This window comes from Antechinus flavipes, chromosome 2 (genome assembly GCF_016432865.1).
Source record: "Antechinus flavipes isolate AdamAnt ecotype Samford, QLD, Australia chromosome 2, AdamAnt_v2, whole genome shotgun sequence".
Taxonomy (NCBI): Eukaryota; Metazoa; Chordata; class Mammalia; order Dasyuromorphia; family Dasyuridae; genus Antechinus; species Antechinus flavipes.
In genome coordinates this window covers 364,608,113-364,625,462 of record NC_067399.1, presented here as the reverse complement: position 1 = coordinate 364,625,462, position 17,350 = coordinate 364,608,113, and the positions used below count along the sequence as shown (strand labels likewise).

Sequence of the window (17,350 nt, the reverse complement as noted above, 5' to 3'; positions counted from 1 at the left end):
TATATTGCTTTTCCTTTCTGTTTAGCTTCTTACTTTATCTGATCTCTTGTCTTTGGACCCAATGGTGGGTGAGATTTTCTCTGGATTTTCCAGGAACTAAGGCTGGGAAATTTCCCAACAGAGACTAGTTAGTTCAACTCACACTTTTTATAGATGAGGTCTGAAGACATCACCCAGGTAAGAAGTAATAGAGTTTCGATTTAAAGCACAATCTTCTGAACACAAACCTAGGATACTGACCCCTGTCCAACTTATGGACAGAGCAAAATGATGTGAGAGAGATAAAGAGACTTATCCAAGGTTACACATCTAGTTAGTGGCAACACTGAGACTAGATCCCAGATTAAATGACTCCTAAGTCAGAAACCCAAACATGTACCATTTAAAGATGATCAAAAAGTTTAAGTTTGCCTTGGTGTCTGTTTTCAGGTGAACAAATTTTACTGTCAGAAAAGAGTCCTGGCATTTTTAGGAACAATTAAATGTATTATTCTTATCAATGATTATTTTGTTTATTTGGATAAGGGAGAATAATGTAAGGCAACTGAGTTTCAGTTTTAGGAGAAAAATACTACTATGTTTGGCTCAGGAGGAAGAGGAACTAGCCTTATAAGATCTCAAGTTGCCATCTGGCAACTGTTCTGTACTATACACCTTTTCTTGGTAAAGAAATAGTGTTAATATAGGCATGGGTGTATTAAAGTCTGTTTCGCTTGCTCCCTAAAATCTGATAAAGCCTAGGCTGGAAACAGAAATGTTTTTAGCTAGGAGAGGAGGGTTGGTAGGCAGAGACACTAACAGGCTCTGACTTCTCAGACCTTGCCTGAGGGTAAGCTGTCGGAAAAACAAATGTCTGTGATACTTGCATCCCTGCTGCTAGCAAGGAAGGTAGTGTGACCTTTGTTAGATACTACTTTCGATCCACAGATTATATTTCCTCCCATTCCCTTCATTGATGCCAAAATCTGCCATTTTTTAGCATGTTTGTGTCATGAGCCTACCCACATAAGGGACAGTACAATGACATATCCATTCCCTTCTGTCTCATTCAATTACCCATGGGGAGCATTTTGGGGCAGAATTGTAGACCTATTACTTCTTCTTATTATTTTTACAGTATAAATGGTCAGTTACTAGTTTCTGACTTACAAGGTATATGAAAAACAAAGTCTTAGAGGCTCAGGTTTTCTTTCCAGTAAAGTGGAAAGGGGTAATTTCCATATTTTGGAGTTGTGTGTGTGTGTATGTATTCCCCCACATGAGTCGGCGCATGAGTGTGTACATAAGTAACACATAACAAGAGTGACATATAGCATTGCTTAACTGGGGGAGCAAGGGCTGCAGGTGTACCATTTACTAACCATTCACCTGAAGGACGTGAGTCTGGTGCAACTCCTCATAGCCATAGGCATGACAGGTGTAATTGCCCATGTGAATAGTTGTCACTTTGGTGATGTAGAGAGAATCATCTTCTCCAAAATCCTGCATTTAACACAAGAGAACAGAGCTGTCTCATTAGTGAACAAATGATTTCAGCTTTTAAGAAAAGTTCAATTTCTGTGGTTACAGTTCCTACACAGAACACCAGAAATCTTACATCTGAGGATTCCATCATAGTCAGTACCTCAGGTCAGATCTTGTCCTTTCTAACTTTGTAATATCTTCCTCATCCATCAACTTTTTTTTCTACTTACACAACTAATTATCTTAGTTCAGATCCACATCATCTTTTACCTGGACAATTTCAGTGAAATAGTAAAATAGTCTCTTGCCTCAAGTCTTTCCCTTCTCCAATTCATCTTCTACAGAGCTGCCAAAATGATTTTACTAAATGAAGGTCTACGCTACTCATCTACTCATTAAGCTTGAATAGTTTCTTATTGATTTCAGAACAAATATACCACTCTCCCTTTTTAGTGTATAAAAAATACTTTGAGCCCAACTATATTTCTACTCTAATCATATCATTACCCTTTATGTACACTTACAGCCTAGCCAAAATGATCTTGCTATTCCCAAAACACAGCATTTATATCTCTTGCCTGCAACCCTTTTCACTGATTATCCCCATACGTAAAATGTTCATCTTCTACAACACAAGCCCTACTTATACAGGAAGCCTTTGCTATTCTCCCCAACTATTAGTGCCCTCTTCTTCCAGTCTCAATCTTTTTATTTTCTTCTATTACATATAAATAGACATGTTGTCTATATATTTGTAGCACTAGATGTAATTTATATGACTAGATGCAATCTCTTTAGAAAAAGAATGTTTTTGACGTTTTTCCCTTCTACCCAGAACCCAGAAGAGAGTTTGAAACATTATGGGTACTACATTAATGATTGCTCATTGATTATAAAACCTGATAAAGATCATTATTTCCCATGCATTCTTTTCTCTCAATCTCTTCAACTTCTTCCTGCCCATATACCTTTGCTCATGCTGTTTTCCCTTTCTGCTGCCAGGAGTGTATATGGTTTTCAAGGAGGAGCACCTCTGATCTGAAAGCTTGCTCATCCATCTTTGGTGTCTACTTGGCACTCAATTTTCACCTGTGACTCCAGGAACCTACGCTATGCCCAGCAGCCACACCTTAGTAAGCCATCTTAGTAGATGGTTTAAACCATGTTTGTTGATACTGGATAAACCTCAAACCCATTGGCAAATGGGAGAAAGGGCATCCAAGCATACAACATCTATAACCTGAATGGGTGGATAAAATCAGTTTGTTCCAACAACCACAAAGGTGGTTGAAGCAGACACTACTATGAAGTTCTTAGAATTTGGTCAGACATGAAAGACACCAAGGCCATCTACATTATCATCAGTCTTCCTCACTTTTTTTTTTTTGCCATTAATTCTGATTCTGAAACAGACATTAATGATTCTGAAAGAGAGAATGAGGATGATGACTTTGTACCACTCTGCCTCATTTAAATCCAGTTCACTCATTCATTGGTTTTCTTAGAAAAAAGGACAAAACAACTCTGTCTGTGGAAAACTTGTTCATCTTTGTAGGATAAGGGATGCTTTATTGATGGCTTATTATTCTAAACTACCTAAAACAGTGTCCTGCATGGCAGATGCTTAATAAATGCTACTGACTTTGTAATCAAGGTTTATACATAGAATTACTTCCTGCTAGCTTTGGAATTTTTCCTGATTACCTACCTTTATCTGTTCATCTTTGTAGGTCTTTCAATATTTATGATCAGTGCCACACATTTTGGCACTTGATTATGGTCAAGCTAGTACTTTATTGTAAACTCTCTTTTATTTGCCTATTATTTAATGATTGAAATTTCAGAGATCATTCAGGCAAGGAAGCAAAAAGAGGTATCTAAAATATCTTTGGAAGGCAAAGAAACAAAATATAAGTAATTAGATAAAATCTTGCAAATAATTAAATTTCTATTTAAAACCTTTATGCCTAGGACATCTGAGGGCATTAGAACTCTGCAAAAATCTAATAATTGCCACTCACAGGCAGTTTAGTGAACAAGTATCAAAAAAAGACAGGACACTTCTCATAAATAATATCCTGACTCAGGAGTCAGCACAGACTGAATAGGAAAGACAAAAAACAACTGGCCTCAGTGGTTGGCCTTAAAAGTTAGCAAAGGACCACACCGACAGGGAATGAGGAAGGATACATATATTGCTTCTATCAAGTCCAGACAAGTGGAATTCAGCCACTTTTAGGATTTTACAGCAAATAGAATGTAACTAGAAAAGCACTCATGGGTTTGATTTTCCAATAATGTCACGTGACAATTCTATATCTACAAAGTGTTTTTTGGTTTTACTCCTCTAGAATGAGGTAAAATAAAGGACAGGTCTAATAATGCCTTTCTAATGACAACTAAGTATTCCTTGAAATATTGGATATAAAAGGTGTGTTGGAAGTAGCTCTAACCAGTTTGAGAATTGTTAAATTTTCAATATGAGCATTTACAGTTCTGAAATCTACAATGCTCTGTTCTATCATCATAAATGATTTTCCTTGGGCCAGGGACACTTTTCATGGAAGGGGAATCTGTACTTTTTTTTTTAATAAAACAAAAGATGAAAAATGAATGATATGTGAATATAAATTGCTTTTGGGGTCATATATATATATATATATATATATGTATATATATATATATATATATTAAATTTAATGTTTGTATGCATTCTCCCCTGCCCCTCAGCTCTTTCCCACTTTGTTAATAGTTTATCAGCATATGCTAGTATTGTTCTATAAACAGTACTTAAATTCACCAGCAGTATGGTAGAAGGCTCTGTCAGGAGCTGTGAAAACTATAGTTATATGTGAAAACTGTCAATCAATCCACAAATATTTATTAAATACATATTATGTGGTTGGCATTATGCCTGTCCCCTGGGGATACAAAGAAAGAAGTTTAAGAGTCTCTGCCTTCAAAGAACTTACATTTTATAGGGGACACCTGTGTGTATACACACACACACACAAACACACACAGAGTAGCTCAAAAAAAAGTGTGAGATGCACAAAGTTAGAGATAGCTCCACTCCAAATTTTCATATGGAATTTTTGTGCTTGACTTGTAGTACAGTCTTTTGAGCTCGTATTGCTCTAATCAGCCATAGATGGACACACTGTACCTTGATCCTTAGAGAAATTAATATTTTACTGTTATATTAATAACTAATTATTTTCTTTAATTTCTGTTAAGGATTGTAGAGAGCTGGAACTCTGGAGAAGTATACTTGAAACGAAGTGTTAACTCAGTAGAATTGAGATAATGGTTCTCTAGTTCACACCTATTCAGTATACTGTAATGATGTAATTGTAATAAGGTATTTAAACTGGGGACAAAGTCAGACTCAGAGGGAGACTGGTTGAGACTGTCAGACTATCAGACTACTGGAGGAGACTGGATCAGACTGAGACTGGTCAGACTATGACAGACACAGACTGTAAGAGACAATAAAGACTTTGGACTCTATTCTTGTCCATTCTCTTGGTTTCTATCTTGCTGAGACCAAGGCCCTTCCAGAGAATCGCCAGAAAGCTAGCTGGAACATTACAAAGGACCAGCTTTTGAAAAGGTCAATCCATCTCTGAAGGGCATGGCTGAGTGAGGAGATTGATTCTAGCTCCCAAGACACATATTGTTAACTAGATTAGGTAGAAGTCCATGGAATAGGGATACCTAATTTCTGCTTAAGAATATAAACAGAATCAAGTCTGGGCAAACCTTTGCCCAGACAAGGAACCCCCTCCTTGTTCCTTTCCATTAGAGTTTAGGGAAACCTAGCTCATAAGGGAGAAAACTAGCTAGAGAGGTCTGGATGGAAATGGTTTCTCCTGCCCAAATGCGTTGAATCTGCTGAGTCTCCTAATTAAGCCATATTCTTAGCAGGAGGATCTTTAGACTTTTAGCCCCTCTCCTCATTAAATGCTCACCAATCAGTTTCATTTGTCAGGGAAGTTCCCCAGTATATTTTGTGCTGGGATGATAAAGGAAATGAATTATATTGAAATATAGCAATAAAAGAGGCAGGTAGATGGCACAGTGGATAGAGTGCCAGATGGAGTCAGGAGAACCTGAGTTCAAATCTGACTTCAGATACTTAGTTGTCTGATGCTGAGCAAGTAATTTAACCCTGTTTGCCTCAGTTTCTGCATCTTTAAAATGAGCGGGAAAGGAAATGGCAAAGCACTTCAGCATCTTTGCCCTAAATAGGGGTCATGAAGAGTTGGAAACTATTGAAATGAATGGACAATAACAGCATCGTAATAAAAATATTAAAAATTCAGGTTTATCATTTATAGGTTAAGAATTCTTGTCATTTAAAGGATTGGGTGAGATGTAATTAGCACAACAACTGAAGTGCTCTGTTCTATCATCATAAATGATTTTCCTTGGGCCAGGGACACTTTTCATGGAAGGGGAATCTGTACTTTTTTTTTTTTTTAATAAAACAAAAGATGAAAAATGAATGATATGTGAATATAAATTGCTTTTGGGGTTATATATATATATATATATATATATATATATATATATATATATATATATATATATAAACTTGTCCAATTGAATCAAGTATCTGAGCTAAATACAAGGGCTTGCTGTATTTGCACTGAAATGCTGAAAGGCAGCTGAAACTAAAGAAGGGTATTAAGCCCCAGTAATAAAAATAAATGTGTAGGCAGCTCAATATTTCCTGGATGAGGAAGGATCAGTATATAGCTGAGTAGAGTCTGGGGCTGCTTATAAAAGTTAATATTAAGCCAATTCTTGAACTTAACAAATTTCTGGTCCAAGCTATTTCCTGGGTCAAAATCTAAGTTATGAGGAAAACAGATTTTCCTATACAGCAACAAGGGTACTTAAACTTCATCTAGTTGACTACAAGCAAGTAGGAGAGTCTATGCAGCATGACTTAGATGACCTTCCTACCCCCAGCTCTTATTAGTCCCCTGGTAAGAGTACTATCTCTGACAGGAATGAAGAGAAGGTATCATGGAGTCATCAGAAAGATCAATGTGCCTATCTTCCCAGACCTGACCCTCAATAGCTTTTGCCTTCAGGAAATCAGTAACTTAATAAAGGAATATTGAAGACAAGCATCTCTTAAGAAGATCCTAAATTGCAGTGACTATATTAGGTACAAAGGATGCAAAGACACAAATGAAACAATGCAAACATATTTAATTAATCCTGGTTACTTTCTTCAGTGAATTTTTCCATCATCTGTATGTATGTTCTGGGAATTTTTTTTTATTCCAGGTACTTAAATTTTGATGTTTAGTTGTTTTTTGGTCTTATTCAACTCTTTGTGATGCAATTTGGAGTTTCCTTGGCAAAGATATGAGTATTTTGCCATTTTCTTCTCCAGCTCATTTGATAGATAAGGAAATTGGGATAAACAGGGTTAAATGATTTGCCTAGAATCACATAGCTAGTCAGCGTTGGAGATCAGATTTGAACTAAGGTCCTCTGAACTCCAGATCTGGCACTCTATCCACTGTGCCATCTACCTTCCCACTTAAATGGTAAAATACATTTGTGATCTATTAATCAAGTCTGATTATTTAGCTTACTGACTAGAAGATCTGAGGGTTTCAAAGTCCTCAAAAGTGCCCTGATGAGAGTGAGAGTAAATATTACAATTACTATTACAGTCACTACTGGTGACTGATCACCAAGAATTTACTAAGTACCTTCTACCTGCCAGGAAATGGACATACAAAGGAAAAGAAATGAAGCCATCCCTGAATCACACTGTATGCATTTAAAAATTTAAACATTCCTTATCAGTTTATCTTGTATTCAAAAGAAAAAAAAGATTATAGAGACATAGAAAACTTGTCTCTTGATTAATACTGGAGGTAAAAAAAAATATATTTCTTCAATCTTTTATTGGATCTCTGATTTCATCAAGGAGAATACACATTGCCTGTCTGCACTGGTGCATATTGTAACTATTTGTGACCTATCATGTGTTATTAGTGTCAATATTCTCCTATAAATTCATTATGAAGGGTCTACTGAAAGCAATCACAGTTGTCTGCTAGTTCTTTTATTATTCTATTCTGTAGGCACCAGGGAAAAACTCAAGTCATCCTTTCTGTGATTTCTTAGTCTTCCGCCATGATTGGCTCATCACTTCTCTAATCATACATTAAACCAATTGTGTGATGGTAAAGAAAATATCTGCAATTGAATTTCCTTATCATCTTTTCTTTAAGACTCTAAAACATATATATGTCATTTTTATGGAAATTTTACACTCATGAAAAAAGTAGAAATGTAGATCAATATTTATTAATGATAATGTTTGTCTCATTTCCTGATTTCCTATTCTGGAATGCAACACACACATGTGTTACAATGTAACACACACATCTTATGTATGCATGCATGTCTGCCTTCATGTCTATCTGTATCTACATAACTATCTATCCAGGAGTTATGCAAACCAGCTCTAACTTCTATAGCCAATTGTTAAGTTTTCAATGTGAACAGTCACATTTCAGAAATCTGAAAACACTATAAATCAGGGTTGATTAATTATTTTGTTGATTGTCTAGATTTAAAAAATTAATATTAAGATTATTAAAATAGATATGCATACATTTTTAAAATTAAAGGAATCACAGTTAATTTTGGAAATTAAAATTTTACCAGGAAAACCCTTGTGTTGCTTTATTGCTTAAGTTTAGTAGGAAAGTAGTAGAAGTTCAAAGTTTAAAGTCAGCACCAGTCTAGACGCTTGATGATTTGAGGGGAAAAGATGATGATTAGAATTTAAACAGAAATTTCAGGCTTTCAAAGTTCCTTATATCCATTTTCTTATTTGAGCTCTACAATACCCCAGTCTCTCTTTTTGTCTCTTTTTGTTCCTCAGTGTGGTACTAAGGATTGGACTTAAAGGCAGTATGATTGCTGTGTTGGAGAAGTTCAATATTAGAGATTGTAAATGATTCTGGAAATATCTATTTTTCTTTGGGAATAATGGTTAGTCACTCACTTAATGGTCTCTGGGCCTCCATTTTTATTTTCTAGTTTTCAATGAAAGTTTGTTTTGTAATATTACTTGGAAGTTTGTGTGGACGGGTTGATGGTATTGATTTTCATGTCATATGACATGTCATGTCATATAGCCTCAGTTATTTGGGAGTACATCACTCATACTTTTCTTAGGTTGGAGTTATGAGTCAAGAGAAATAATAACTTCCTTATAGGTGTGTCAGGTTTTTTCATGTTATTAGAATCATCAAAACAAGTGTGTTTTCAAAAGGGATAAATTGAGTCACTGAAATAGACTTAAGTATCCCAAATCATAACTTTCCCCATTATACTTCTTGGGGTCTCTTGCTTCCCACTGCTTTGTTTACTGTTTCTGGGATTCCAAAGTATATCTGAGGACTTATTTTTTAAAAAATGTCTATGCTCTAAAACCAAAGGATGGATTCTACAAGAGGCACAATACAATTTATAGAGAAACATTGTAAAACTCAGGCATTTTACTCCTGATAATACTCATGACTTTTGGGGCAAACTCTGAAAAGCCTTTGAACCCATTCTTTAGTTTCTACATTTTGATAAGGGAAAAACTTCTTCATTCCAAAGGTATTTTGTTAGGATTGAAAGAGAGGTGAATCAGGGAGCAACACTGTCAGCAACTAGGAATCTGGTATCAGACCTGAATTAGCTCTTCAAGGACACATGGGGGCTGTTCGGTGCATTACTGAACTGCTTTAAGCACTAAGTAATTATAGGCAGTAACTTCAGCCTCAGGGATGAGCTCCGTTGCCATAAATAAAATAATAAGGTAAAATGTCTTTGGGCTAAAACAATAGGCACTTTATAATTATAGAACAAAATGCATATTATTTATTGAGACATGAACGCTAGCTACAGAAATCAAATCTACTTCAATGAATGTGAGAAAATTACTTTAAAAATTGATTTATAAGAAGCTACATAAAAATGAAACGTGAAATCTTTTCTCTCCTGAATGTTCTCTGAAATGTGTCTGAATAATTCCATCAATGCTTGATTGCTTCTCTGTAATTGTCTTTTTATGGATGGCTTTTTTTCTCTGATGCATAGAAATGTATTAGGAAAAGCAAGGTTCCTTTCAGAAATAAACAGATGCCAGATTAGGCCATTTTCATAGTGAGATACATTCATTTTGTGGAAAAGAGAAAATTTACTTAAAGATATGGCTTATAATTTTCTCAAAAAGCTATTTCCTAAGCAACAGCTCTAATAAACAAAGTAATTAAATGGGATATATGTAAGTAATAACAAATATTTAAATAAAGGAAAGATGAGGTATGGTTGAAGCACAGCTAGATAAGTCATAAGAAATAATACACAGTAAGAAATGTTTTATGAAAATGGGCACATGGTCACATGATCAAATTTAAGATCATAGAAAGCATTCAAAATCATTTATGGGTATAGCTCAGCCTAATAGCATAGTTAATGTTGAAAGTTAAAACTGGATTCATAAATGAGCAATGTTCACCTTTCTACCCTGTTGTTCAGACTCTTAAAACCTTGCCTCTTCCATGAAGCCAGCTCTGACTAAATAGATTTCAATTCAATCCAGCAAACATTTATTAAGTAGTTATTATGTACAGAGAAGCACTGTGCCAGCATGAATGCTCTCTCTTTTTAAATCACTACCCAGATGTTCAGTTTCTAATAAACCAAAGTATCCTGTTTGCATAAACTGTTTTAGAAAATTCTATGTCATTCTTTGAATTTAGAGTTAACTTCTAAACATGGAGGAACAACTAGAGATACAAGCAACACAATGTCATGTAAAAATTTGACCATAGATAAGAGAAGCATATATTTTAAGCTAGAAAAGAGCTTTAATGTAATCTAGACCAACCCCTTCAGTTTAGAATTGAGAAAACTGAAGCTAAGGGAGATTAAGGGACTCGCAAGCGGTCATTGATACCATTAAGGGGCAGAGATAAGATGCAAACTCAATTTTCCTGAGTCCAAATCTTGCATTTTATCACTTAATCATAAATACTTCAAACCTATTCTTTTTTCATTTTGTAGATCAGAAAGCTGAGTACCAGAGGGATTATTTGTTCCAGATCATTTCTTAGCTTCTTAGAGGACAGAGATCAAACTAGAACCCAATTTTTTTGATTCCTTGTTTGAAGCTCTTTCTAGTAAACAAAATGAGAAATACTCAGGCTTTTTTTGCAAAACAGACCATTCACTTTACTCCTGTAAGTGGTTCAGTGATTAGAGTGCTGAAGGGAAAACCTAAGCACAATCTACCTGTAGACATTAGAGACAAGCTTTTTAATTATTGTCTTCCTCAGTTTTTTCATCTGGAAAGTGAGATAATAATAGCGCTTATCTTGAAGGGTTGTTGTCAGATATGAAATATTTATAAATCACTTTTTGAAAATCTAAAAGTACCATTAAAATGTGAGAATAATAATGATTATCTTATTGCTAACATTCCTTTCAACTTTAAAATTTTATGTGGCATCCATAGATACTTCCAATATGTACTATTACATTAATATTTGTAGCTGCTAAGTGATTAACTTTAGAAGGCTTTTCTGATGCCTTGGTGAGAAAAGGAGCTGACATATTATTTAATAACAAAAATCATTGTGGGGATAGGGGGGAGTAGGAGGAACTTTAGTGTCTATCTTCTCCAAACTTTAAATGAGCAAGAATTTCCTCTACAACATATGTAACATCCATTTCAAGGCAGGCTAATTAAACTCGGCCCCTTCTCCTGGGAAGAGGAGGAGGATGTGAAGATAGCAATAATTAGAGTGACAGCCTTTCCCTCCAAAAGAATACTACCAATGTATGTCTTTGAGTTTCTTGTCACCCATTTGTAATTACCAAAGGCAATATCAAAAAAGTTCAATCTCTGTCTGGAAAGTGTTAATTACAGGGAAGTCCATCATTGGGGATCTGGACACCAGGAAATGAATATTTGGGGCTAGAAGAAGTCATGAAGAAAGAACTTCCAATAAAATATTGACATGTTAAAAATTCCTAGCACCTAGCACAATATTCTTGGCACAATAGATGCTTAATAAATATTAATAATAAATATTTCTTAAATTTAAGAATGAATGAGAGAAGAAGAATTGGTGTAGTTAATGAGGAGAAGATTTAGAAAGTATTGAGGGGGACAAGTCCTGGGAATAAAGGGCATTGTCTCTAAGACTTGTTCAAAAAGAATATAGTGTCAAATAAAGGGAACTGCACTCATTAAGGCCAGAACTGGATCAAATTAATAAGAAACGGATGGATATGATTGTTATAAAATCCATTATAGCAGTGCTTGATTATAGCTTACAACAGTAATTATCAAATAAAAAAATGAAAAAAAAACTACTTTAGGTGCCAATGGAACATGGATATTTAAAGTCTAGATGACGGGAATCTTTAAGAGTCAATGCTATCTGTCAACAAAGATTCTCCCTATCTTATTCCATATCTAAGCAAAAAATCCTTCATGTCAAGTAGTTCAATTAATTTCCCTGGCAAGGGTTACTGGGTCAGAGGACACATAGTACCCTTAAAAGAGAAATCTGTGAAGTAATTTCTATAGTACATAAGATGTTTGTTTGCCCTTACTCAAATGCCACGTTAATCATGTTCATTTCAAGTCCACTTGTGAGGTTGAAAGGGTTCATATATACTGACATCCTCTATGTATGAGTGGGCTGTTCTTTTCAAACACATTAAAGCTTGTGGCTGGAATCCACATCTCAGGAAAGGAGAGGGTTCCTATTACAACTTTCTTCATTCAGCTTGCCATCTTCTCTGATCTCATTTATGTCCTATAAATTGTCAAGTGGTTCTGCCAGCTCTTTTGCCTTTCAGCCTCCTATAAGACTTTAAGCTCTGCTTCACAGAGATCAAACTCTCAAACTTTGCATTTACCCTGGCAATAAAGGACATATTAATTCCTTGGGAAATAGATTTAAAACTTCAGCAAGGGCCTAAAGTGGACATTTTCCAAAAATTACATTGTGACCTCATACAGTTTTAAATCACTGCACTGCTTACAAACTAAATAGCTTTACGCTTATCCAGAATGGTCCTTTAGCAAGAGAGCAGTTTAAGGCGATTCATATTTTAAGTGACAGCCTGGTGTCTTGGATGACCTTACTTATCTATTAAAGTCTTCTACAAATATCTGTATATCTTCTCTAGGGATGTTAATGCTGCTTCTTTCCCATGTGAGCCCTTTAAAAAAATCAAGGGGTGAGTCTTTGATTCACAGATCTTCCTATAGACTAGAGCTAACATGCCCATGTCATAACTGGGCATGTTGTGTTGCCTGTCTCCAAAATAATTGGTTTAGATTTCCTTTCCTGTGAGAAATGTTATAATCTCTCATCAGAAAACTAAGGAGGAAGGTGTTTGGGGAACAGACAGAGTTTACTAAGGACAGTTATTATGAAAAAATGATCAGAAGGAAAATCTAAGACTAGAAGATGAAACAAGTGGGAAATATCATTATCTCACTTTGCGATCTTGGATAATTAATATGATTTCTTTAGCTTCATTTTCTTATGTTCAGTCAGTCAATATTAAGTGACTCATTAGTTAATCAAGCAATCAATCCACAAACATTACTTTTTGTTACCTTCTGCACTGGGGATATGAATAAAAATGGAAATAGCTAACCTGAAGGAGCTTTTGTTCCAAATGAGGAGACAACACTGATCGGCACAAGGGTACATACAGAAGGTATATACAGGTTACATACAAAGTTATGAAAGAAAAAGGCACCTCTTCATTAGGGACTAGAGAAAGAAAGGGATAGAAGGGACTGATATGAGGAGATTATGAAAAGAGGAGAAGGAACAAGAGGAAACATGTTGATGGCCAAAGTCTTCAGCTCCTCTTATGGGGAACATTCTTTCATCTCTGCTGATGAATCATTTTTATCCTTACACTGGAGTACAGTTCTACTGCCAGTCAGCTGCCTACTCAGTGCTAAAATAGCTGAATAATTCTTACCTAACATCCGAGGAGGGAAGGCCTGCAGCTTCCTACTTGAAAAATAACAGATGATTACAGTTTTATGTAATTTCTGGTAGTGGTAGGAAACTAAAGTGACCCTCAGGAAAGACCCTCAGAATCTATTCTACTTTTTACTTTAATCAATCATCTGATGCTTGCTAGGAATGAGGACAGTAAGGGCTATATATCTTTCCATTCTGCAATCAATTACCTTTTCACTCCAAAGAGAACACAAGCAATATTCAAGCTCTCTCAGAAAAAGCCTAATGTATTATCCTCATCAGCTATGAAAGGTCTGCCTGTCTGAGACACTGAATGAGAGGATAACTGGACCAAATAGTGTTTCAGTGTCCTAAGCCAATGACAGTTTTCTCTTCTTCAGTTAGAGAACATTAGGATGATAGCTTTAATATCTTCATATAGTAGTTGATGTTAGGGGCTAAGAAACCTTTCTATAGCAAATTATATAACATAATATATTCACTCAGTGTTCCATTCTCAAAGATTAGTGTAAATTCCAAGGGTGAGTGGATGAGTGGCAGAGATCATTTGTGCAAACCACTTACTGAACTTTGCTCAAATATTCTGTGCCCTGTTGTCAAGCTCCCTTGATATCATGAGGTAAACAAGGATAGTTGTTATGACTCTGTTATTTTTAGTCATGTTCATCTCTGTGACTCACTTGGGGTATTCATGGCAAAGATATTATAGTGGTTTGCCCTTTTCTTCTGCATTATATTTTACAGATGAGGAAACTGAGGCAAACAGGGTTAAGTGACTTGTCTGAGACCGTATTTGAATTCAATTCTTTCCATGTACTACGTAGTTGCCCTAGAACAAGGGTTATTAATCTTTTTGTGGGTCTGCCTTTGGTGGTCTGATAAAATTTATAGACCCCTTCTTCAAATAATGTTTTAAAATAACCAAAGGAAATGACATTTCATTTAAATTTCATTTAAAGTCAATAAAAATATAATTTATTTCCATCCAAATTCACTGATGTACTGAAATGTATCCATGGATCCTAGAAAGGATATAGATTTCAGATAAAAGATTTTAGAGTTGAAAGAGATTTCTGAAATGACCAGAAACACCTCTATTTTTTTGTGAGAAAATAGAGTTCTAGATGTTAGACAATTTGTCAAAGTTTGCATAATGTGTGACAATCAGGAATCTAGATCTTCACTTCAAATCCAGTGTGTTTCTCCCCTCATCTTCCCCACTTTATTGACTCTCCTACTTTCATTATCCTCTCTATTTTGGGGCATATTTATTTTCTGAAACAGCATAAACAATGAAATTGAATTCCAAAAGACACCCAGGAGTACGTTGCACTTTGTACATTGCACCCAGGAGAACATTCTTGCACTTTTTATAAAGTACAAGAATACAGAACACAAAAGCCTCTTCCCCATCTTCCAGAGTATGTTTGCTTATATTCTCAAGACATTCTCTCACCCACCATTATGTACAAGTCAGCCTGAAAAATAATAAATGGGCTCTACTTTTTTCTCACTCCCTTAAATGTCATGGTTAAATGGAGCCTTTACTCAAAGTGCTGATACAATCAGTTTCTAATTTGACTCATGTATTTTTGCAGTCCAAGGGGGATAAGAATATCTTGGGGAACTTCTTCCCTTTTTCTATCATGCATATACTATAGCTAAGAGCCTCTCTGTTCAACTCTACCTAATTATACTCTCTGACACCAAACATGCTCTGCTATCCAGTGAAAGATTCAAAAAAGATTCCTATGTCCTGATCTCATAGAGAGCTCCAAGCCTAAATGAGACAATAACACAAGGTGGTATGACTTTGGAATCAATATATGACTATATGTAAAAGACTTCAGTCCAAGTTCTGCAATAAAGATAAGTGATTGGACATAAAGGAACAACATAGTAGCAAAAAATAAAGGCAGCTCCCTAGGGAAGGTAAATTTTGAGCCATGTTGAGCTCAGATGTAATGGAAATGATTTGAAGAAGGAAAGACAACTTTTGTGTGAGGACCAGAATTGGCAAAAGCATCATGATAATAACACAGTTTGATTGGCTTAGTAGAGCACTAAAGTTCTGAATTTGAATTTTGCCTCAACCATTTGCTAGATCACCAAGGGATTAGACACTTAACCTCTGTTAGCCACAGTTTCTTCCTCTATCAGACAAAATCATATGTATAAGTATTTCACAATTCTTAAAAGATCCTAGTTGAGAAATGTTGTTAATAATAATGGCTTTTATTATTATTGTCAATTAGTCACTGGGGTAAATTCTGGGACCTTATTCCAATTAGGAAATGTTGACTGAGTTATCATGATGTCAACTTTTGTATCCATAAACCTTATTTTAAAAATAGTGGTTTGAATTTTGCTCAGTTTCAAAATGCACAGTTATTCAGATGTGAATATAAGCTTTAAAACTAGTCTGTGGGAGAGAAGACCCTTGGCTATGAAGGCTTTCAAATACAGTATTTTCTAAGGTTTTAAAACAAAATGTATTCAAGCATTTAATGAGATTATTATAATGCAGACCCAACAACAGGATGATCACTTTGAAAATGGTTTCTCTACACTAATCAAATGCCTTTCTTCCTTTTACAATGGATTCATGACTGATTCATAGAAAGACAATAAAAGTTAAATGAGTCATGAGCTTTTAAATCACTTTCTTCTAAGACCCTTTAATAACTCACTTTCAAAGACAAGTTGGCTAAGAACATATGCTTCATTAAAACTATTTGCTCTTGGTTTTATACTGTTTAAGTATTGAGAGGAATTTGATGCTTTTACAAATTCTTCAAAATACTTCTACAAATACTTACTTGTGATGGATTTTGTTTTTATGCTTTTATTATTGCTTTTGTGCTGGCAAACTCAGAAAGCACCAAATATGGAGATTTGGTGATAAGGGCAACTAGATCTCTTTCAAAGGGAATAGAAATAGAAATAGGCTGGTGTTTGTTGTGCCTCCAATGAGATTTTTTTTTTTTATATCACTGTGGCGTTTTTAATAAAAATAAGAGAACACTACATTATATTACCACATAAAGCAAAGGAAATTCATAATTCTTAGGTTTTAGAACATCATGATACATTTGTAAATGATCACTGTTCAAAAGAAGCATTTAATCACTGAGCATTATATCCTTTTTCTAGGGCTAGATTGTGTTCTGTTTGACATTAAAAAGTCTAGGTCAGATTATTTTAAAAAGTGAGAACTTTGGAAATGGTACATTTTTTTGGACCCATGTTGGATAAGCACTCAAAGTAAGAGGAGAACCATAAGTTCTGACTGAAGACCTTAGATTGCTGTCCCAAGGTAACATCAGTCAGAATTGTCCAGCAACTCTCACCCATGAGATATTATACCTTAAGGTATGGCAACTTGGAAAATAAAGACTAACGAGGATAAGTGATGTTTTTAAAGTCCTTTAAAATTAAAAAAAAAAAACACATGTGTTTTAAGTATATTATTGTTTGAGTCTTTTTTCCCTGAGGCAATTGGAGTTAAGTGACTTGCCCAGGGTCACACAGCTATTGAGTCTTAACATAACCCCATGAGGCAGGCTTGCAGATATTACCTACTTTTAATAAATAAAGGAATTGGAAATTAAAGAGATTAAATGACAATAGAATGCAAGGAGAACTATAGTGAAAGGAATTTGGTGCAAATTTCATATAACTTTAGCTCCTGGGTCTCAGTTCCCTCATCTATAAAATAAGAAAGTTGGATTAAGTGCTCTTCTAATTCTAACTCTCTGATCATATCAATTTATTTTATTCAGCAAAGAATTTTCTGAAGCAGGACCTGAACTTCTGGTAAAGTACTCTTT

At 35.1% G+C, this 17,350-nt stretch overlaps 1 protein-coding gene across 1 annotated transcript in view; it reads right to left on the bottom strand.

Moving 5' to 3' along the window:
* Positions 1-17,350, bottom strand: part of FSTL4 (follistatin like 4) — a 529,546-nt gene that overhangs the window by 82,299 nt on the left and 429,897 nt on the right. The window contains exon 6 of the mRNA XM_051973685.1: positions 1,362-1,482. Within this exon, the coding sequence (XP_051829645.1) occupies positions 1,362-1,482 (121 nt within the window). The remainder of the gene's footprint in view (positions 1-1,361; positions 1,483-17,350) is intronic.